This window comes from Carassius auratus, chromosome 11 (assembly GCF_003368295.1).
Source record: "Carassius auratus strain Wakin chromosome 11, ASM336829v1, whole genome shotgun sequence".
In the NCBI taxonomy this organism is placed as follows: Eukaryota; Metazoa; Chordata; class Actinopteri; order Cypriniformes; family Cyprinidae; genus Carassius; species Carassius auratus.
In genome coordinates, this window is record NC_039253.1 from 17,681,439 (window position 1) to 17,702,400 (window position 20,962).

At 35.0% G+C, this 20,962-nt stretch overlaps 1 protein-coding gene across 1 annotated transcript; it reads left to right on the forward strand.

Annotated features, from left to right (window-relative positions):
• Positions 1-2,323: 2,323 nt before the first annotated feature.
• Positions 2,324-20,367, forward strand: LOC113111258 (striatin; the record flags this gene model as incomplete). Its single annotated transcript, XM_026275862.1, is given in 13 exon segments — positions 2,324-2,459; positions 2,541-2,691; positions 5,204-5,314; positions 7,598-7,741; positions 7,821-7,930; positions 8,844-9,019; positions 9,894-9,941; positions 10,339-10,460; positions 10,698-10,865; positions 12,781-12,927; positions 13,142-13,243; positions 15,168-15,254; positions 17,026-20,367. Coding segments are annotated over 13 exon segments (1,672 nt in total), but the record flags the coding sequence as incomplete, so codon positions are not given.
• Between the last annotated feature and the right edge of the window lie 595 nt (positions 20,368-20,962).

Here is a 20,962-nt window from a genome sequence, read left to right on the forward strand (position 1 = left end):
CGATGATCGATTAATTGTCGATAAGAGATGCAATCGATTAAGGCTATCGATGGTCGGTTAACCGATTCAATGTTGGGCTGCGTGCGGCTCATGCGCACTCAACACGTGCGAGCGGCTGTGAGTGACGGTGACGATATATAAAAGCATCATCATTCATTCACAATGTACAAATTAAGCTTTTAATGTGATTTAAACTTCAAAGTACATTAAAATAGAAACAACATAAAAGTTCTTCAACATTAAATGCAATAGAAATGTAGTTACTAATCATTTCATCAGATAACTGTTTTATATCGTGCGCTTTGCAGGGCTGCGGGACACAACTTGTTAATTCATTCCTACGAATTATTAATGTGGCAATTGTCCATGTTTCATTAATTTTGTTCCCTAAATAACCCATGATTTAAGTGAAATAAGGGAACAAATTAATAAATCGAACGAATTCTTAATTCATGAAATCTTTAATTTCCCTTCCCATGTTTACCACAGTAAGAGATGCGAAAACAGTTATTAAAAGCGAAAGATAATAAAATAAACCTGGGAAATTAGAGGGTTAGACTATGAAGATTTAGGAAAAGAAACAATGCCTAAATATTAGCTATTATTGGGGTCCAAAAGCATGGTCGCGATCTAACATTTTCCAGTTAACCTATTATTCCTCTAATAAACAAAGCTTTTATACCACACTTGTCATAATCAGATCTTATCATTTCTAAATAAATAATTGCTGGATTCAAAACAGCGATTAATAGGCGCTGTGACCGACACATTCCTGGAGCATTCACTGCTGTCACTAAACGGTGACGCCTAGCATCGTTCACAAGTTTCTGCATGGACCTGACTAGGGCACAGGTTCTAAGCCCTGGGACAAAATGGGATGCTTTAAGGAAAATGTATAGCCTACTAAGTAATAGGCCCAACATAAAAATAACAATTTGTTTTCATGTTTTTTTTTTTGTTTTTTTTAATAGGCTATGCGAAATATATCCGACTTAAATAGGCTAATTAAGATTAACGGATTTAAAACAGAAGTGTGGGCGCTCCATAAGTTCACAAAAAAAAAAAAAAAGGATGACAACGCATTCTGTTTATTTGCTTTATTTTACAAGAGCACAAATATTCTGTTTTTATTGTGAGTGTGCACAAATGAAAGTAAACACTTTTGCGGAAAATATATTCATTTTTTTAATGTCTCAGCTGTTTCGATCGCCCCGGAGCCTGCTGCACACGTATACTCTAGCGATTCAAACTTACATCGCAGTCTGTTCATTATCAAAATAAAATGTCAACTACACATTAAAAGGTTACACTGGTCAGTTTAAATAGACCGTAGTATACCGGTCCACTCTGCTGTTATGCCAAGGACGTTTTTGCTCATATGAAGAGGATCATCTTTTCCGTCTATATGCGAATGCGTGTTAAGTACAAGCCTAGTTTACATTATAAATAATAGTTTAACATTCAAATACATTGCGAATATGGAAACATTTCGATTTGTGCTGAATGAGACATGAGCAATAACCTCCAAATAAATCTAGCCAAAGCCGCGCTCGCTCATCCTCGTGTGCACGCATGCACTGTCACGATCTAATGCGCTGTATGCCGGATTTTTAAAAATCTGACATTTTCTAGGACAGAATCCAGCAGGATCAAATTAATGTGAGCAACTGTGTTTTGGTGCAGCAGCGCCGATGTAGTTCACTTAATGTGCAGCGCAGTCACACGCGCTCCACATTTCGGATAATTTTATACAATAATGTCAGTTGAAAACATTGCAATTGTGCTTTAAAATACAACAACGAGCACCACAAAACCATTTAAAGATGCGCGTTCAGCGTTCTCCGTGCGGGATTGGAAACTGTCAACAAAGTAAAATGACCTCAAAAGTATGGCGCGCTCTCTTCATTTTATCAAATGATCATAATCGCATCTATTCATTTTATAATCCTGCTACTAGCATTTTATTCAGACTAAAACCTCTTTAATTCAAGTGAGAAAGCGTTTTGTGTGTGTGTGTGTTGCTTTTGCACATCCTGTCATACCGCTGACTGCGTGCCTGCAATAGACGCATTTTGCAGTATTATGGTTAACGATTAATCGATTAATTGATCGTTAATTTAAACGACGATCGATCATGGAAATAATCGAAATTTGACATCCCTATTCCTACCTGAAGATAGATCTGCCTCTATTTATTTGTTTGTTCAAATTACTAAAGATGTATGAGTCCTTAATTATTTGTTACTCACCGTTGGCCAATATTCATTCTTCCCTTCTCTCTGTGTTGCTCGTATCTCTCTGTGTTTGTGGATTGGACCCGCAGTAAAGCGGAGATGTCGGACTCCGTCTCGGTGCTGGAAGCCTTCAAGTTCATCGAGAAAGCAGCCGCAGAGTTCAGCGATGAAGACGAGGATGAAGACAGCGAGGGACAGAACAAGAGCGTGGTGGACCTCTCCACCGTGAGTTAATGTTCAGACGGAGAGCCAGAAGATGTGAGTTACACCCTCTGCCCTCGCTCACACGTCCTCTTCCTGTCCTAGATGGTGAGGAGGAAGGTGTCTCCGTCTCCCTCCTCTTCCTCAGCTGACATGAGCGATGACTTGGACACAGACGAGGTCCTGAAGGGATTCGACTTCCTGGCCAACAGTGAGGACATGGAGGGCTCGTCTGAAGCGCCGTCCTCCGACTGGGGTGAGGGTCCGCTCTCTTCCTGCTAAAACACAACACATGCACAACAGAATACACTGACAGAGATCAGGCAGAGGTTTGTGATCGCACGCCTGCTCCCCGAGGAGCATTTATTTGATCAAAATACAGTAAAAAATGTGATATAGTTTTATCATTTAAAACAGCAGTTTTCTTTGAGAATATCTGTGTGCTTTATTTTTATTTTAAAAGGGACAGTGCACATTAATTAACACAAGTACTCAAATATATCATGCAAATGAGCCAGATTTAGTAATTAGGGCTTGTTTTCAGCTGCAGTCCACATAGAAAACATATTCCAGCAAAAATAGTCACAATCTTGAGGGAAAAATACACATGCAAATAAAAATAAACATGTAAACTAGCAGAAGCAAGCAGGAATACACTCCACACGATTCAGAGAAAGAAACAAAAGGTGTAATAGTTATACAGGGATAGCACACTAGTAAAATATCAGAACATTTAATCATAGTTTTCTATTAACAAAAAAAAACCCATATTTAGTTTACAGTGATGATATGAATTAGATCTTTTATCGTAGACTTTCCTCTGGTTGATTTAGCGTACAGTGACTGTGAGACTGAAATCCTCGGAGAAGTGGTTTAAAGCAGTCCTGCAGGTTATTAGTCATGTTTCCCAGAATCCTACAGGAACAAACACCAGCTGCTGCTGCTTTCTCTGCAGTCGATGACTGTTTCAGTTTCACAGCAGCATCAGATGAACTGAGTGTGTTTGAGTTCTGTCTCCTCCTGTGTTTCACACACACACACACACACTCACGTTCACACACACTTACACTCACACACACACTCACTCACACACTCACTCTCACACACACTCACTCACACACACTCACTCACACACTCACTCTCACACACACTCACTCAGCACACTCACACACAAACACACACACACACACTCACGTTCACACACACTTACACTCACACACACACTCACTCTCTCTCTCACACACACACCCAGAACACTCACACTCACACACTCTCACACAAACACACACACTCACTCTCTCTCTCACACACACACCCAGAACACTCACAGTCACACACTCTCACAAACACACACACGCTCACACAGATACTCACACACACTCACACTCACACACACTCACACACTCTCTCTCACACACACTCACGTTCACACACACGTGCACACACACACGCACACTCTCTCTCTCACACACACACTCACACACACTCACGCTCACACACATACTCTCGCTCACTAACGCTCACACACACACACTCTCACACACTCTCTCACACACACTCACGTTCACACACACTTACACACGTGCACACACACACGCACACTCTCTCTCACACACACTCACGCTCACACACATACTCTCGCTCACTAACGCTCACACACACACTCTCACTCACTAACGCACACACACACTCACACACACTCACACTCTCACTCACTAACGCTCACACACTCACACACACACTCTCACTCACTAACGCTCACACACTCACACACACACTCACGCTCACACTCACGCTCACACACACACTCACACACACACTCTCACTCACTAACGCTCACACACACACACACACACTCACACACAGACTCTCGCTCACTAACGCTCACACACACACACTCACGCTCACACACACACACACACACACTCACGCTCACACACACTCACGTTCACACACACTTACACAAACACACACACACACTCACACTCTCACTCACTAACGCTCACACACTCACACACACACACTCACACACACACACTCACGCTCACACACACTCACGTTCACACACACTTACACAAACACACACACACACTCACACTCTCACTCACTAACGCTCACACACTCACACACACACACTCACACACACACACTCATGCTCACACACACTCACGTTCACACACACTTACACACACAAACACGCACACACACTCACACTCACACACACACACACACACACACACATGTTTGTTTTTGTGTAAAGTGTGTTCATCCCATAGGTGTAATGGTTTTTATTCTGTACAAACTGTATATTCTATCTCCCTTCACCAACCCTACACCTAACCCTAACCCTCACAGGAAACTTTCTGCATTTTTACTTTCTCAAAAAAACTCATTCTGTATGATTTATAAGTGTTTTGAAAAATGGGGACATGGGTTATGTCCTCATAAGTCTCCCTCTCCTTGTAATACCTGTGTCATACCCATGTCATTATACACACACACACACACACACACACACAGACACACACTCACACTCACACACACACACACTCCCTACCCCTCAATCCATCTCTGGTGAGTCTCTGAAGAGAACTGGACTGTGTTTTCTGGTTCACACACCTGTGAAGGGTTTCATCTGCTGTCAGATCTCTCCGTGTGTGTCTCATGAGTTCAGCAGTGTTCAGGACGTTCACACAGACGTAATGATAGCTGCACACGTCTGGATCCGAGTCAGGCGTGTAACGTGTCTTCCTCCCTCCTCCGTGTAGAGAAGGAAGAGCAGAGCCCCTCGTCTGAGTCCTGGGACGTGGATGAGGGTCTGATCTCTAAACTCAAGGAACAGTACAAGAAGGAGCGCAAGGGCAAGAAAGGGGTGAAGAGTAAGTGGGACAGGAACCTCTCGCTCGCCGCCGCCTCTTGCTTTCTTCACTCTTTGGTTTCTTCTAGTGCTCAACCGATATCTGCGATCTCACACAAACACGGCCAGGTCGTGTTTCAGGGACAAACAGTCAAAACTGGTTCATTCAGACACTTTCTCACGTAATCACAGGTTATCACTATAGTTTAGAAGATATTTTTTTTATATGTTATGTATATTTATATATACATTTAGGACTATTAAGACTTTCTTTTATTTTATTTTTTTTTTGCATTATTTGCACCCCAAATAGTTTTTACTGGTTATTAATAAAAAAAAGTTTTACTAGATTACTGTAAAAAACAAAAGGGGGTTAAATATGTTTAATATTCATAAAAATAAATCATAATGCATTTAAATAATCGTGTAGAATTGACTTTAATTAAAAATAATTTTTAAAAAAATTACGTTTTTGAAGCATGAAGACTGAAATATAATTTTTTATTAAATTAAATGTATTTTTTATTTAAATTTTTTTTGCAGTCTTTTTTCTTGTAAATGTATCTTTAATTTACAGTTAATTTTTTCATTTTCTTTTTGCAGAATAATTCTCTTTTTTTTTTTTTATTCATAATTTCTCTATTTTTATTCTGATATCTGATCCGAACACGTCATGTTTGTTGTGAGATTCACTCATTTATATATTCATTAGATGTTGCTGTTCATGTCAGAAAGGTTTATTTGGCCTGATATATCGGTTTATCACTAGTTTCTTCTTATATATCTGTATAATTTCTTTTATAAACCATTGGCTAGTTTGAGAAAGAATCCAGCCGCTCTCTTCAGTCGTCCCCGTCGCTCATCCGTCCTGTGTTCTTCTGTTCCTCCCATCGACTTTTCTTTAGGATCCAGCTGCACCTCTCACTCAACTACTCTTTCTGTTCTTCATTTTGTTCTTCAGCTGCTCATTTCTGTTGCTCTCTTTGCATTTATGCTGGTGCTCTGAGAGGGGTGTGGCTTGTTTGCTCCGCCCCTCTGTAGATGGGGTGTGTTTATACTCAGGCTCCGCCCCTTACTTTCTTCACTTTATCAATTATCACTCTAATTTTTCCTCTCTTGATTTTTATTCCAGTGCTTCATTTCCTTTCCATTTAATTCTGACTGATTTATTATCGTGCCAAATCAGAAAACAGTCCACCTTTGACCAGGAAAGCAAAGTTAAACTGAACCCTAAGCCTCGACCAAGGTTGACCTTTGATGACCTTTGATGACCCACAGTTATTACAGTTAACTAAATCAAATTAAAAAAATATATATAAAAACCGTTTTCACCACATGAAATAAAATAAATGTTAAATGAAATGTAAAAAAAAAAATATTTTTCTTCATTTATTTGATGTATAAAAAAATAGAACTACTAAAAATGACAAAAATACAATAAGATTACTATAACTAACTAAAATTAACATGAAATCAGAAAATATAATGGTAAAATCTAATTTTAAGTATTAACAAAAACTATAGCAGTAAATTACAATGTCTTTGGTATTATTATTATACATTTTTGGTATAATTTTTTTATTATTAAAAAAAATACAGTGTAATCAATTTAATACATTTGAATATAATATTAATATAAAAATGTATTTGCGTATATCAGTGTTTATTGTCTGTATTTCTCCTGGTTGAGGTAGAAAACCATTGAACATCTGACTAGATGACAATAAAATCATTTTTGTTTTAATATGTTTTTTATTTTATTTTTGTAAATTGAGTTAGATTAAAAAAATATTTTTGTTTATTTATTTAAAAGAAATAAAATGTAATATATTTTTATTTATTTACTAAAATAAACTGTAGTGTATTTTTATGTAATATAGTACTACAATAATCATATTCCTGTATAGCTGTGTTTATTATATGACTTTCTCCTGGATAAGTGTAGAAAACCACTGAAATCCACCATATCTTCAAATCTAATTTACATTTTTGTTTGTTTTATTTTTATAAAATAATACAGATAAATAAGCAAAAAATTAATTAAAAAAATTGCTGTTTAAATTTTTGTTTAATTATTAAATAAAATATATAAATGTAATATATTTGTATATAATATAGTTGGATATATGCACCATTTACTTCTGTCTTTTTGTTAGTTTGATCTTTGGCTCCTGTATTAAAACGTTTGGGCTTCTCTGTCCCAGACGAAGCATAGAAGGAGAAAACTGTTGTTGAAAACTGTAAATCTTGGTGAAAGGTGGGCTGAATTTCTCAGATGAGGAGTGGTTGTTGTGGTGTGTTTCAGGGCCGAACCGCTGTAAGCTGCAGGATATGTTAGCTAACCTGCGTGACGCGGAGGATCTGTCGTCCATCCAGCCGCCGGTGGCTCCTCCGTCCCGTCCCAGCATGCCCCGCCTCAGTGACCCCCCGCTGGGACGCACCGACGAGGGTATGTGTACTGCATGTGTGCGCTCTTAAAGAGACAGTAGCCTAATAAACAACCTGCCTGTGTGTGTGTGTGTGTGCAGTGGAAGCGCTGACGTTCATGGGAACAGACGAGGCTCTGGAGAGCGAGCTGGGTCTCGGAGAGCTGGCCGGACTCAGCGTGGCCAACGAGGCCGAGAGTCTGTCCTACGATGTGAGTCCACACGCCATAAACACGCTCTCAATACTGGAAACTAAACACACATCCGCTGAAACAAAATACAGTGTGTGACTAAAAATCTCAAGTGGTTGCAAAAACTCCGCTAGCTGCCGATGCGACGTTTCTTATTGTTTTTAAAGTTGAAGTACTAAAATAAATAAACTTTTTAAAAAACTATATACGAAACAAAAACAAAAAAAGCTTCAATTACAAACGTGATATAAAAATAAAATGATGATGATGTTGATACTATTATAGTTTTTATTTATATTATAATGTATGTTAATATCATGATGCATATCAGTTTGTATTTTTTACTATTTCCACTTTCATTTTGATTTTAGCGTTTAAATAAAAACAAATTTACTTTATAAAAGTTGACTTATTTCAGCTTGTTGCGAAGGCAAGATTTCTTATCTTTGTTGAATTACTTAACTAAAACTATATCATATAAAATACTATATAATTATATTTTTACAATCAACAAAATTGCTAACATTTACACTAAAATTAAAACAGAAATATAAAAATAAAATCTCAAAATAATTATTGAGATAATATTATAGTTTTTATTAATGTTTTTATTTTTTTATTCTTAATTTTATTTCTCTAGCAATTTTTTTGTTTTTAGTTGTTTTTTTTTATTATACATAAATAGTTTTTTTTTGTTTTAGCTTTATATATATATATATATATATATATATATATATATATATATATATATATATATATATATATATATATATATATATACATACATATATATATATACATACATATATTTGATACTATGTTAAAAAATGTCCTTTTTTTATTAATACACCTATATTCTGACTGAATAATGAGTCAATGACAGCTAGTATTAATTTCAGTGTAATTGTTCTGTATTTGTGAATGTTTTTCTCAGATCACTAATAATAAAGACGCTCTGCGGAAGACGTGGAACCCCAAGTTCACGCTCAGGAACCACTTCGATTCGATCCGTGGTCTTGCGTTTCACCCCATCGAGCCGGTTCTGATCACCGCGTCTGAAGATCACACGCTCAAGATGTGGAACCTGCAGAAAACTGCTCCGGCCAAGAAGTGAGAGACTCAGTACACTGTGAATCATACTGGGGTTTTCATTCATGTTTCATTCATGTTTTTTTTTTTTTCATTAAATTAGTTTTTTTAAAATAAATTGAAGTTAAACATTAAAGGGATAATTCACCTTCAGTTTCTGGTCTCCATTGACTTCCATAGAAAGGGAAAAAAACACTGCAAGTCAATGGGGACTAACTGAAGGTGAACTATCCCTTTAATATTTGCATCAGTTTTTATTAATTAATTTGTACCAAGTCGGAGTTTGTACCAATTTTTACATAAAGGCATTGTGCTAGAAATATTATTTAGTAAAATGTAATTGATACTGCTAATAATGTTGAAAAATTAATAAAACTTTATTTTTTTAAAGAAATAAATCACACAATATTTCTTCCATGTTTTAATTTTATTAGAAAATCCCCTTTATTTACCAAAAAATTAAATGTTTAATTTTAATTAATTAAAAGACAAATTAAATTTGGGTGAAACTTGTTACTGTTTTTCATAATTATATTACTTGTAGAAAAACTTTAAACACAATTGGAAATAAGTATATAGAATGGCATTGGTTTTATTTTAGTGATAAAAAGTTTATTTTTATTTTATTAACATATTTTTGTGTTTTGAATACTGAAATGTTGGTACCGTGACAACGGTTTTAATTAATTTATAAACATTTTTATTTCAGGTTTTTTTTTTTTTTTTATTACCATTGAGGTTTAATATTACTATTTACTTGTGCTGTCAAATGATTAATAACGATAAATTATATATTTTTTTATATAGTACTATTTATACAATACTATTCATGTTTAATTTGTTTTTATTTCAGTTTCAGCATTATTCAGCAATGTTGTTGTTGTTGTTGTTTCAGGTGCGCCGCTCTGGATGTGGAGCCCATCTACACTTTCAGGGCTCACAGGTACATCTCAATCACGTTCACACCTTATATCCGCTAGAGTTGGGTATCAAAAACCGGTTCCGAATTTCCAAGAACCAGATATTCAATAAGACGATTTCAATTCGGTTCTGCTTAACAATTCCTGCGTTTGCATTTAATGTGATTTAATTGCTAATAGATATGTTTGTTCGTGTTTTATTACTGAATCTTTACTTGGCTTTAACACTTTAATATTTGAAATTAACCTTTGTCTAGTTGTTTTTCCTGTGGTATTTTTGTTAAAAGCATAGGCAAAAGTTCCTCTTGTAAGTGTTCTGTAGGCTGCTGATGCTTGTGTTCTTCAGCTGCGACAGAAAGCTTCGTAACGAGATATGTTTTGTCCTAATGTGGTCTGTGTGTTGTTCTGGTGTGGTGTCAGGGGTCCGGTTCTGTGTGTGGTGATGAGCTCCAGCGGTGAGCAGTGTTTCAGCGGCGGTCTGGACGCGTCCATCCAGTGCTGGAACACACCGAGCCCCAACATCGATCCGTACGACTCATACGGTACGTCCCTGATCCCCTGCAGACGTCAGTGTGTGTCCGAGAGTGATTGTGTAACACGTGTGTGACCCTGGACCACAAAAACAGTCATCAGAGTCACGTTTTCAAGATTTGTTCGGAGGACAATATTTGAAAATCTGGAATCTGAGGGAGCAAAAAAAATTAGAAAAGCATCTTTAAAGTTGTTCAGATGAAGTTCTTAGCAATGAATCATGAAGTGTGTGTCTGTGTCTGCTGTAGAGCCGTCGGTGCTGCGGGGGGCGCTGTCTGGACACACAGATGCAGTCTGGGGTTTGGTGTACAGCTCGGCTCATCACAGACTGCTGTCGTGCTCTGCTGACGGGACGGTGAGGCTGTGGAGCGCAGCGGATACGTCACCCGCCATCGCTGTCTTCAACGAGAACAAAGGTACTGAACACACCCCAAAACAACTATCAGAAAACAGAGAGTTCCGCTCCTTGATTCTGATTGGCTGAGACAAGTTCAAAGCTGTTCTAAATTACTCTACAATGTAACATTCACCTTTGTTTATGTTTGTGTGTTGCTCGGCAACCACTTTGTAGCAACCTCAACTGTTTCTGAGGAGCTACATTGTTTGGTGGAAGAATACTGTTGTTATTAATATCATTACACTTTATTTGCGCGGTTTTATTTCGTGAAACCTTACTATGTGTATGGATTAACCGTGAAGCCGAGGTTTACAGTGAATTTATAACAGCTTAAAGTTTTTTTGTTTTATTTAGTGCTGTCAATCGATTAATTTTTTTTTTACTAATCGCATGTACTCTCACCTAACATTTAAGGTTTTTAAATATACTTTTGTGTTTCATATGCACCCTTATATTTAACCATTGGCTTTATCCATTATACATTACAGTATAAATGAGAGCCATCAATTAAAAAAATGTATGAGACATAAAAATAAAAAAAATCAATCACTTTTAAATAAAATGAAACGGTACAGGTGTCCAGTTTATTGTGCCCGTGAAGTCATTCTGCAAATCTAAATAAACACAATTTTTGTTTCGAAAAAAATAGAAAAAAGAGACCAAAGCAACAGTTGTGATTGGGGTGGACAACCCAAGGTCCGCCCCTGCGTTTAAAAAAATGTATTGCATGCATAAACGCACTAATTTTGACAGCACAAATTGTATAATATTTTATGTTTGTGAATGATCTTTTGTTTGTTTAAAGAGGGATTTACCACACAGAAATATTTTATACTTTTTTATTTTTAATATATATTCGATTTTTATCTTATTTTTTATTTTAGCATTGAAATTTACCCAAACATAGCAACGTCTTGAATTAATGAATTATTTACCACACATCAGTTTACAAAAAATATTTATATATATATATATATATATATATATATATATATATATATATATATATATATATATATATATATATATATATATATATATATATATATATATATGTGTGTATATATATATATGTATATATGTATATGTATATGTATATGTTATTTAATTTTATAAATTTAATTTAAAAAAAATGTTTTTGTTTGTTTCGTTTTACTGTCATTCATGACTTGGATTATACCAAATTTGTTTTATTTTTATCAGTGAATGATCCTTTTTAATTCTTAATTAATTATGATGGTTAGATTCTATCAGCACTAAAATGGACCCAAAATGACTATCTAATAAAGTGGAAGTATAATTTACCACACATCGGTTCATAAAGAAAAAATATTCAATTTAATATTATATTTTAATTTCATTTTATTTTAGCATTAAAATAGACCCCAAAATAAAATAAAGTAAAAATTTAAAAAGTTGGCTCACACTACAGTTGCAAACTATTTTTTTTTATTATTGAAAAGTACACACAGATATATTATGTAAACAATAAATATTTTGGATTAATCCCAATTAATCGTTTGACAACGCTTATTACTTTCTGATGAATTACAATATATATAGTAAAATATTTCTAACTAATATAATATCAACTAACCCCCTAACCCACCTTAATAGCTATCAGCTTTTAAAAAAACTACAAAATCTGAATATTTTGGATGAGATTTATCGCTTGACAGCACTAAAAATAATATTTATTTTATGAATTAATTTGTTGTTGTTGTTCCTACTGTCATTCGTGATGAATGACATTTATAAATTAACTTTATTGAAAAATAAAGAACAATTTATTGCACATCAGTTTAAACAAAAAAACAGTTAGTTTATGAATTGCTGTTGTTTTGTCTTGGATTGGTGATTATGTTGGGAAGATCTCAGCAGTGAATTTAATGCAAGCCCAGACTCATGACAGATTTGTTTTCTGTGTGTTTCAGAGCTGGGCGTCCCGTCGTCGGTGGATCTGGTCTGCAGTGATCCGGCTCACATGGTCACATCCTTCACTAACGGCCGGACGGGGATCTTCAACATGGAGACACGACAGCTGGTGCTGGAGCTCGAGTCGCAAGCGGCCGGAGAACCCGGTACGACAGTTTCTGAGATCATAGCCACATGTTTCTGGACTCTGGAAACCTGAAACTTATGTTCTCACACTAGTGACATCATCCCTTTTAGTTTATTGATACTTGACATAGAAAATAATCCAGAAATCTCAATGCATCTAATTATAATAGTCTAATTATCAATGAAGGGAAAAGTCCCATGATGCTCTCTGATGTTGATGTGTTTGATGTTCAGATGCACCGTGTCAGATTAATAAAGTGCTCAGTCACCCGACGCTTCCCATCAGCATCACAGCACAGGAGGACCGACACATCCGCTTCTACGACAACAACACAGGTGACCCAACACAGCTCAGACTAAACCGCTTAACTTTATTAGTGTTATTACTTTGATTAGGGACCCTTTCACATTTCCGGGGTTTCTCAGTAGCCGAAGTCGTCGTAGTTGGGTTAACTTGAAGAGCAGTGAATGGGAAAGTACTACAAATATTTTTTTGCATTCCCATTTGCTAAAAATAGCAAAAGAAAACTGTTTTGGTAACTTTCAATTAAAGAAAAAAAAGGGGTACAAATAATAGTTTTTTAAATGTAAATATAAATATTCTTCAAAATACAAAAATGAAAAACTTTTCGAGAAATTTCGATGTTGATGGCCGTTTAACACAGTCTTGTGAAAACGGTCCATTAATGATGTTTTTGTTATTATTATGTTGATTATTATTAGTTTTAGAATATATATGTAAATGTATTTATACACACACCCACATACAAACGCTATTGTTCAAAAGTTTGGAATAATTACATTTATTTAAAAAAAAAAATAGTTTTTTAAGTCTTGAAAGTTATTAGATAAAAAATACAGTAAAACAGTTAAATATTATTATAATTTAAATAAAAAAAATTCTGTGAATCTGTGTTAAAGTGTAATGTATTTCTGTGATGCTCTGCTGTATTTTCAGCATCATTCCTCCAGTCTTCAGTGTCACATGATCTTCAGAAATCAGAATAATATGATGTTAAACAAAGTTGTGCTGCAAAATAATGTTGTGGAAACTGTGATACATTTTATTTGTTTTAGGATTCACAGATGAATATAAATTTCAGAAGAACAGCATTTATCAGAAATAGAAATCTTTAATAACATTATAAATGTCTTTACTGTAATTTTTTTTCAGTTTCATGCATCCTTGATGAATAAAAATATCGATTTGTGTTATTATAAAAAAGACCCAGGGCTCTGAACCGGAGAGCATTACCAATGATTTTATTTGCGCAAATGACAAGAAAACATCCCACAAGCAATAACTCAATGAGTATATCCTCTTTGTGTTTGGTGTGCACATATCATTAGCACACCAAACATATAGAGTTTTTCCAAGAATATGTCCCGAACCATCAAACATTTGGATTACATTAAGAGAAAATGTAGCAGTAAATATGTTAAATATTAACAACGCAAAAGAAGAAATTGTGCCGAGTTCCAGTTCATTTTGACAAGATCCAAAGTTCATGGAAAGGAAAACAAAAAAGAAAGCTATTTTTGTTATTTTACAGTTGTTGTTTTTTTTTTTTTTTTTTGCGTTTACCTTTTTTGAATAATGTTTTGCTTTTAGCTGTATGACCATAAATTATAAAGTTTCCTCTCTTAGAAGGGAAAACAATTCAGTTTCACTTTTAAATTAATTTGCTTTAGCTTGATGTTTTATAGCATAAATACTAATAACTTTAGAGGATGTTCATAACTAAAATAGCCTAGTTGTGTTTATAATGTTTGATAACATTTCGCTTTATATTAACGGTATTTTAGCCTGCATTATTTCTGACTGTAATAATAAAATACGACGCACAGCCTACGCAACTTGTGTTTTTTCTCTCAATACGTAATTTTATACGAGTAGCATTTTTTTCTTAACCATTTAGCAAACATTTTTAAATGTCTTGAAAAAAATACTTTGATATTTTTAAAGCGTTGACAGTTTTTCGTTTAATACATTTGGCCAAAATCTTATTAGAAAAGATGATGCTGTATTGGATATGATGACTAAACATAAAGATACCAGACTTTCTTAGTGTTTCTATATTTTATTTATTTTATTTTATTTTTTAAGACAAAACTGTTTCAGAACAGTAAAAATACAGAGGAACGCATTAACAGAAACGATTAAGGAGTGAACAATAAAGAGACTGCTTTAAAAAAAAACGTAAATAGTTAAATAGTTTTTTTTATGTATATATTAATATATGTTGCTGTTTCTTCCCAGGCAAGTTGATTCACTCGATGGTGGCTCATCTGGATGCGGTCACCAGTCTTGCGGTGGATCCCAACGGTCTCTATCTGATGTCTGGTAGTAAGTACTCGAGAACGCCAAGTCGTGCAAACACTTGTAATGTTGTTCTTTTATTAGTTCAGGTTCAACTCCAAAGAGTTAACAGTTCACTCTGATTTCGCTTTGCATGTAAGACCTGTATAGTTCAGTTTATGCATTTTCTGTATTTTTATTATAAGTAGGGCTGTGTTAATATATTGTGTTCATTTGATGTGATTAATTATAAAAAAAATGTGTTAAAATGATTAATGCATTTAACATAGCCACCCCAAGTTTTTGAATCGAGCAAGTCAGTGATTCAGTGACTCGTTCATAAATGCAATCACTTGCTTTGTTTCTGAACAAATCTAAGTTTTTGAATGATTCGAGTGAGTCAATGATTCAGTGACTCATTCACAAAGACAGACACTGGCTTCGTTTCTGTATGAATATGTTTTTGAACAAATCGTGTGAGTCAGTGATTCAGTGACTCATTTATAAATGCAGTCACTCAGTTTCTGAACGAATCTACGTTTTTGATTGAATTGGTTTAGTCAGTGATACAGATGACATAGAGAGTCACTGGCTTCAGTTCTGAATAAATCAGCCATTTAAACAAGTTGAGTGAGTCAATGATTCAATGACTCATTCATAAAGAGGCTTATGGATCAGCTGTTTGAACAAATTGAGTGAGTCAATGATTCAGTGACTTGTTCATCAAGACGGTAACTTGCTTTGTTTCTGAGTAAATCAGGATTTTGAATGAATTGAGTGAGTCAGTAATTCAGTGACTCATTCATAAATGCAGTCATTTGCTTCACTTCTGAATGAATCAACCGTCTGAACAAATCAGTTGAATTATTCGCTCAATGACTCACTCATTATCACAGTGACTTGATGCCACATACAAGCAGTTCATATTATAATAGTCATTAAAAAAACATTAATGCTCATTAGGGATGGCCATTACTTATCATTTGTGATATACTGGTAACGATTCCCTGAATTATCATCATTGATGTCATTATCATTATTGGGGTCAGTACGACTTGTAATGTTTTTAAAGAAGACTCTTCTGCTCATCAAGCATGCATTTATTTGATCAAAAATGTTATTATTTTTATTAATTAAAAATTAATTATTTAAAATGTTATTACAATATAAAATAATGGTTTCTATTTTAATATCCTGAAAAATATCGTTTATTTCTGTGAAGCAAAGCTGAATTTCATCATCATTACTCCAGTATAAAGTATCACATGATCTTCAGAAATAATTTTAATCTGCTGATTTATTATTAGAATTATCAACAGTTGTGCTGCCAAATATTTTTTGCAATACTTTTTTCAGGTTTTAAAAAGAACAGAATTTATTCAAAAATATAAATCTTTTCTAACAAAATAAATCTTTGCTATCACTTCCTAACAATTTAACACATCCTTGCTGAATAAAAGTTTTAGTTTCTTAAAAAAATGTTTGAACAGTAGAGTATATTGTTAGAAAATATTTCTATTTTGAAATAAATGCTCCTCTTTTCAACTATTTATTCATCAAAGAATCCTGAAAAAAGTATCTCAGGTTCCAAAAAAAAAAAGATGCTGAAAATACAGCTGTGAGTTACAGAAATAAATAACATTTTAATGTATATTAACATCATATTAATAACATTTCACAATATAAAATTTTCCCCTGCATGTTTGATAAAATACATTTGTTTGCGTTGAGAGCTCGGGCCCGCCATCGCTTCTTGGAGATATATTTTTTCTTGTAATGTCTATTCCGTGACACTAAGCGGATGTTGATTGTGTCTCAGGTCACGACTGCTCGGTGCGTCTCTGGAACATGGAGAGCAAGACGTGCATCCAGGAGTTCACGGCTCACAGGAAGAAGTTCGACGAGTCCATCAACGACGTGGCGTTCCACCCCACCAAGTGCTACATCGGCAGCGCCGGAGCCGACGCCCTCGCCAAAGTCTTCGTATGACCTTCGAACTTTGACCAAAACTGCTTCCACAAACTGATGAACTCGCAGGGACCGCTCTGATGATCCGGGCAGGCCTGGGTGCTGGAGGGGAGGCCAACAAACACAGAGGAACCTCCAGACCTCCTCCGTTCAGCCTCAACAGGAAGTCGGGTGCCTCCCACACTTCTGCAGTTTTAGTTCTCCTCTCTGGTTTCCCGTCTTGCGTTCGCTCCGTTTTAACGACGTGCCTTTTGCTACAAACAGTCTCGAGAAATGCGGATTCTCTTAGTCGATGCTGACCAAATGCATCACATTATATTCAAAATCTCGATGGGATGCAATGAATTGCATTGTATTAAAAACTCAATTTCAGTGCATCTCTTGTCTGGCAGACAATGAATTCAAATTGTACATAATATAACATAACAATAACCCGCAGTACTAAATTTCTCCATGTTTGTGTCCAAATATAAATCCATCATCGTTTGATTCACTTCGCCCCAAAATCAAGAAAATAAAACCTGTTTGGTTTTTTTTTTGCATGATGGCATTTTTTATAAAATGTCAGAATGTTAAACTATTAGATCTCAGTTTTTTTTATAACTCTGTGATTTTTGTGGTGAAATACGTCCTGGATGATGTTCTTGAGATTCAAGCGTCAACCATCAGGACGCACGTCTCGATTTAGTGCTGCGTTAAATATTTACGCTGTTATTTTACTTCAGTTTCTCTTGAGGGTTTGCAGTCGGTCCAGTGAAACCCGCCTGTTCTGTGAAATCATCTCAACATTGTGATGTACCGACAAACACGGAGACAAAATTTTAGATTTAGAGCCGTTACTGAATATACGTTGAACTTCGTCAAAGTGATAATGCGCAGAAGTCTTATAATAGTTTGAATGTGTTGCAGTTTTTGACAAGCTGTACTCAAAAGTACAATGATTCAGAAGTCTATATTTGTCTGAAATCTGTTGTTTTTATTTATTTTTTGCCTTTATTTTTTTGTACTTGTTTTGCCTGTAATGCCAATGCATTAGGATTTCGCTTCAGGAAGGGACGAGCGGCTATGTTACGTACATAAAAACGCTCACTCATCCTCACCTTCTCTACCTGCACAGGTGGTGGTTTGTGTATTAGCTGAAAATAATTTGAAATCTATTTTATATGTAATAGTTTGAAGCAGATACTAGTGTTTTTTATCATTGTATGACCGAGGTTGCAAACAGATCGTAACCCGAGTTTCCTGCAGGTTGAGGTTTTTTATTTAAACTCTTCTGGTTTATTTGAATTTGTCTGTGATTACTTGAACTATTTGGGCGTGTGTGCGTGTTTTTAACTGCTAGGGTAGAGATTTTCTGCTTTTATGGGGAATCGTTTGCCTTTAACTGATGACATGAGCACTACAAGACGAGCGAAGTGTTTGTGTGTTTCCTTCAGGTCTGTGAAAAGTAACGCGAGTTTGCTACTCTACCAAATGATGATAAAGGACTAGTTTAGACAAATATGAAATCCATCACTGTTTACTCACCTTCATGTCACCGCAAACTTATAGAAGCTTGTTTCTGACACAGGATAAAGAAATGTCGGAAATTTTGCGAAGAAACTCGCAATTATGAGTTAGAATTTTGAGTTTTTGTCTTACTTTGTCTTGTTTTTTTCTCTGCCACGATAAAAAAAAGGTTTTGACATTTTGCTCAATTTAGTAAACGTCTTGCAATTTATTTTCGCCTCAGAATAAAAAAAAATAAGGTATAAATGTAAATGCTGATTTTTATCTCATAATTAGTACTTTTAGAAATTTAAGATCTAAATTCATGAGAGAAAGTCACGATGGCCTTAAAAAAAAAAAAAAAAGAAGTAAATTCTATGGGCAAAAAAAAACCTGAATTGTGAATTGAAGTTATGACCATCAGAATACAAGGACATTTTTGATTAATGAGTTTCTTGCTATTTAGTTTCTTGTAATTCTGACTTTGATCTCAGACTTGCACGTTTATATCCAAATTGCATGATGATAAAAAGTCGCAATTACATTTTTCATTTATTACATGGCGAAAAATTGTACGAATTTCAAGATGTTAAAATCCTCGGGAAAAAAAGTCTGAATTGCGAAATGTAAACCTAGATTTCCGAAGAAATTTGCGAATTTTTTATCCCGCAATTCTGAGTTTATTTATTATGAGTTTATATTAAACTCACAATTGAAACTCTCAATTATAAGAAAAAGTCTGAATTTAGTGTTTACATTTCGCAATTCTCTTTTTTTTCTGAGAATTGTTTATATCGCAGTTTGAACAATAACAACTCTTTTTCTCTCAGAATCCCAGAATTGCGAGTTTATTTTTTTAAAGACCTTTCTTTTATGAATTGCGAAAACGGCCTTCCGTACAAACCCATTTGACACAACGATGCTCTTTTGCATTTTAAGGTGTGGAAAACAAGCTGCATCACATTGACCGGTGCATTTCATAAAGATTACAACTGAATTTGATCGACATGACGGTGATTAAATATTTTTTTTTATTTGTTCATTCTATTCCTTTAAAATTCGAGGCGCACTTAACGTTAAGCTCGTGCACATAGCGCCGGTTTGGGACGTTGCTAGGGAACCGTGTGCGTGCGTGCGTGTCCGTGTTTTCGTACTAGTAAATATATTTTCTGATTTCGTTCATTTTGGTGCATATTAATTTTAGATATATAAGAATCTCAATATGTATAGTTTTAAAATATTGATCAACACTCTATTTATGAACCAGAATACAGTGTATATTAACCTGCGAAGCTAACAGTGAAGATTAACTAATATTTGTGATACTAGTCGCGCGGGAGAGTTTAGTTTGCGCCACCTGCTGGTCAGAGATGGGAACTCGGCTACTGGAGATACTAAAGTGCTTCTGATTATTTGGTTACTGATCGATTGACGTGCTTACCGGAAACATCAGAGTATTTGAAGGGAACGATGACCTGATTTGATTGGACGATGATGTCATGACGGGACGCGCCTGAACTTTTAACCCTTTGGTTGTATAGAGAGAGTTTGGAAAGATCGTGTTAATAAATGCTATACTCCTCTTGTACATATTTTATTATGAATATTACTGTTTATTCTTGATTTCTCGTTGTATTCTCTTATTTTTTCCTCAGATGGACATTTATCAATATAATACAATAATAAAAGAATATGTTGTATTTCATGTGTGTGTTTGTGAGTTTTTCAGGTTCCTGCGCTGATGGAAAACTTAACTCTTAATGAATGACACTCAATTTATTAAGTGTAATATGAACCTGGTGTGATTTAGATATAGCATTTTTTCATAATTTTTTCAGCTCTATTCTGATTTATGATTATATAAAAAAAAATTATGAATTCCAGTATATAGAAATGGACTGATCTACTAAAGATTAAATCACAGTTCTTATTCATAGAAGCACTGCTTCATGGAGCTTAGAATCTTTTCGCGAATCATTTGTTTAAAACCAGTGATTCGGATCGCGAATCAAACCGCCAAAGTCACGTGATTTCTGTAAACCAGGCATCACTTCGAAATTTCTATGGTTTTTACTCGATCTCGGATCGTTTTTTTTTTTTTTTATGAGACATCGGAGTATTTAAGATTAAAAGTATGACTCAAGGATTTGATAACCAGAAGAAAACCCCTGAAAACTAATTTACAGACTCTTCATTTTTGCTTAGATGATAATTTAATTGCATTAAAAACATTTAAACATTTACAATTGGTTGGTTAAAGGTGTTTTTATGCACGTCTGGCTTGAGTTTTTGTTGCATCT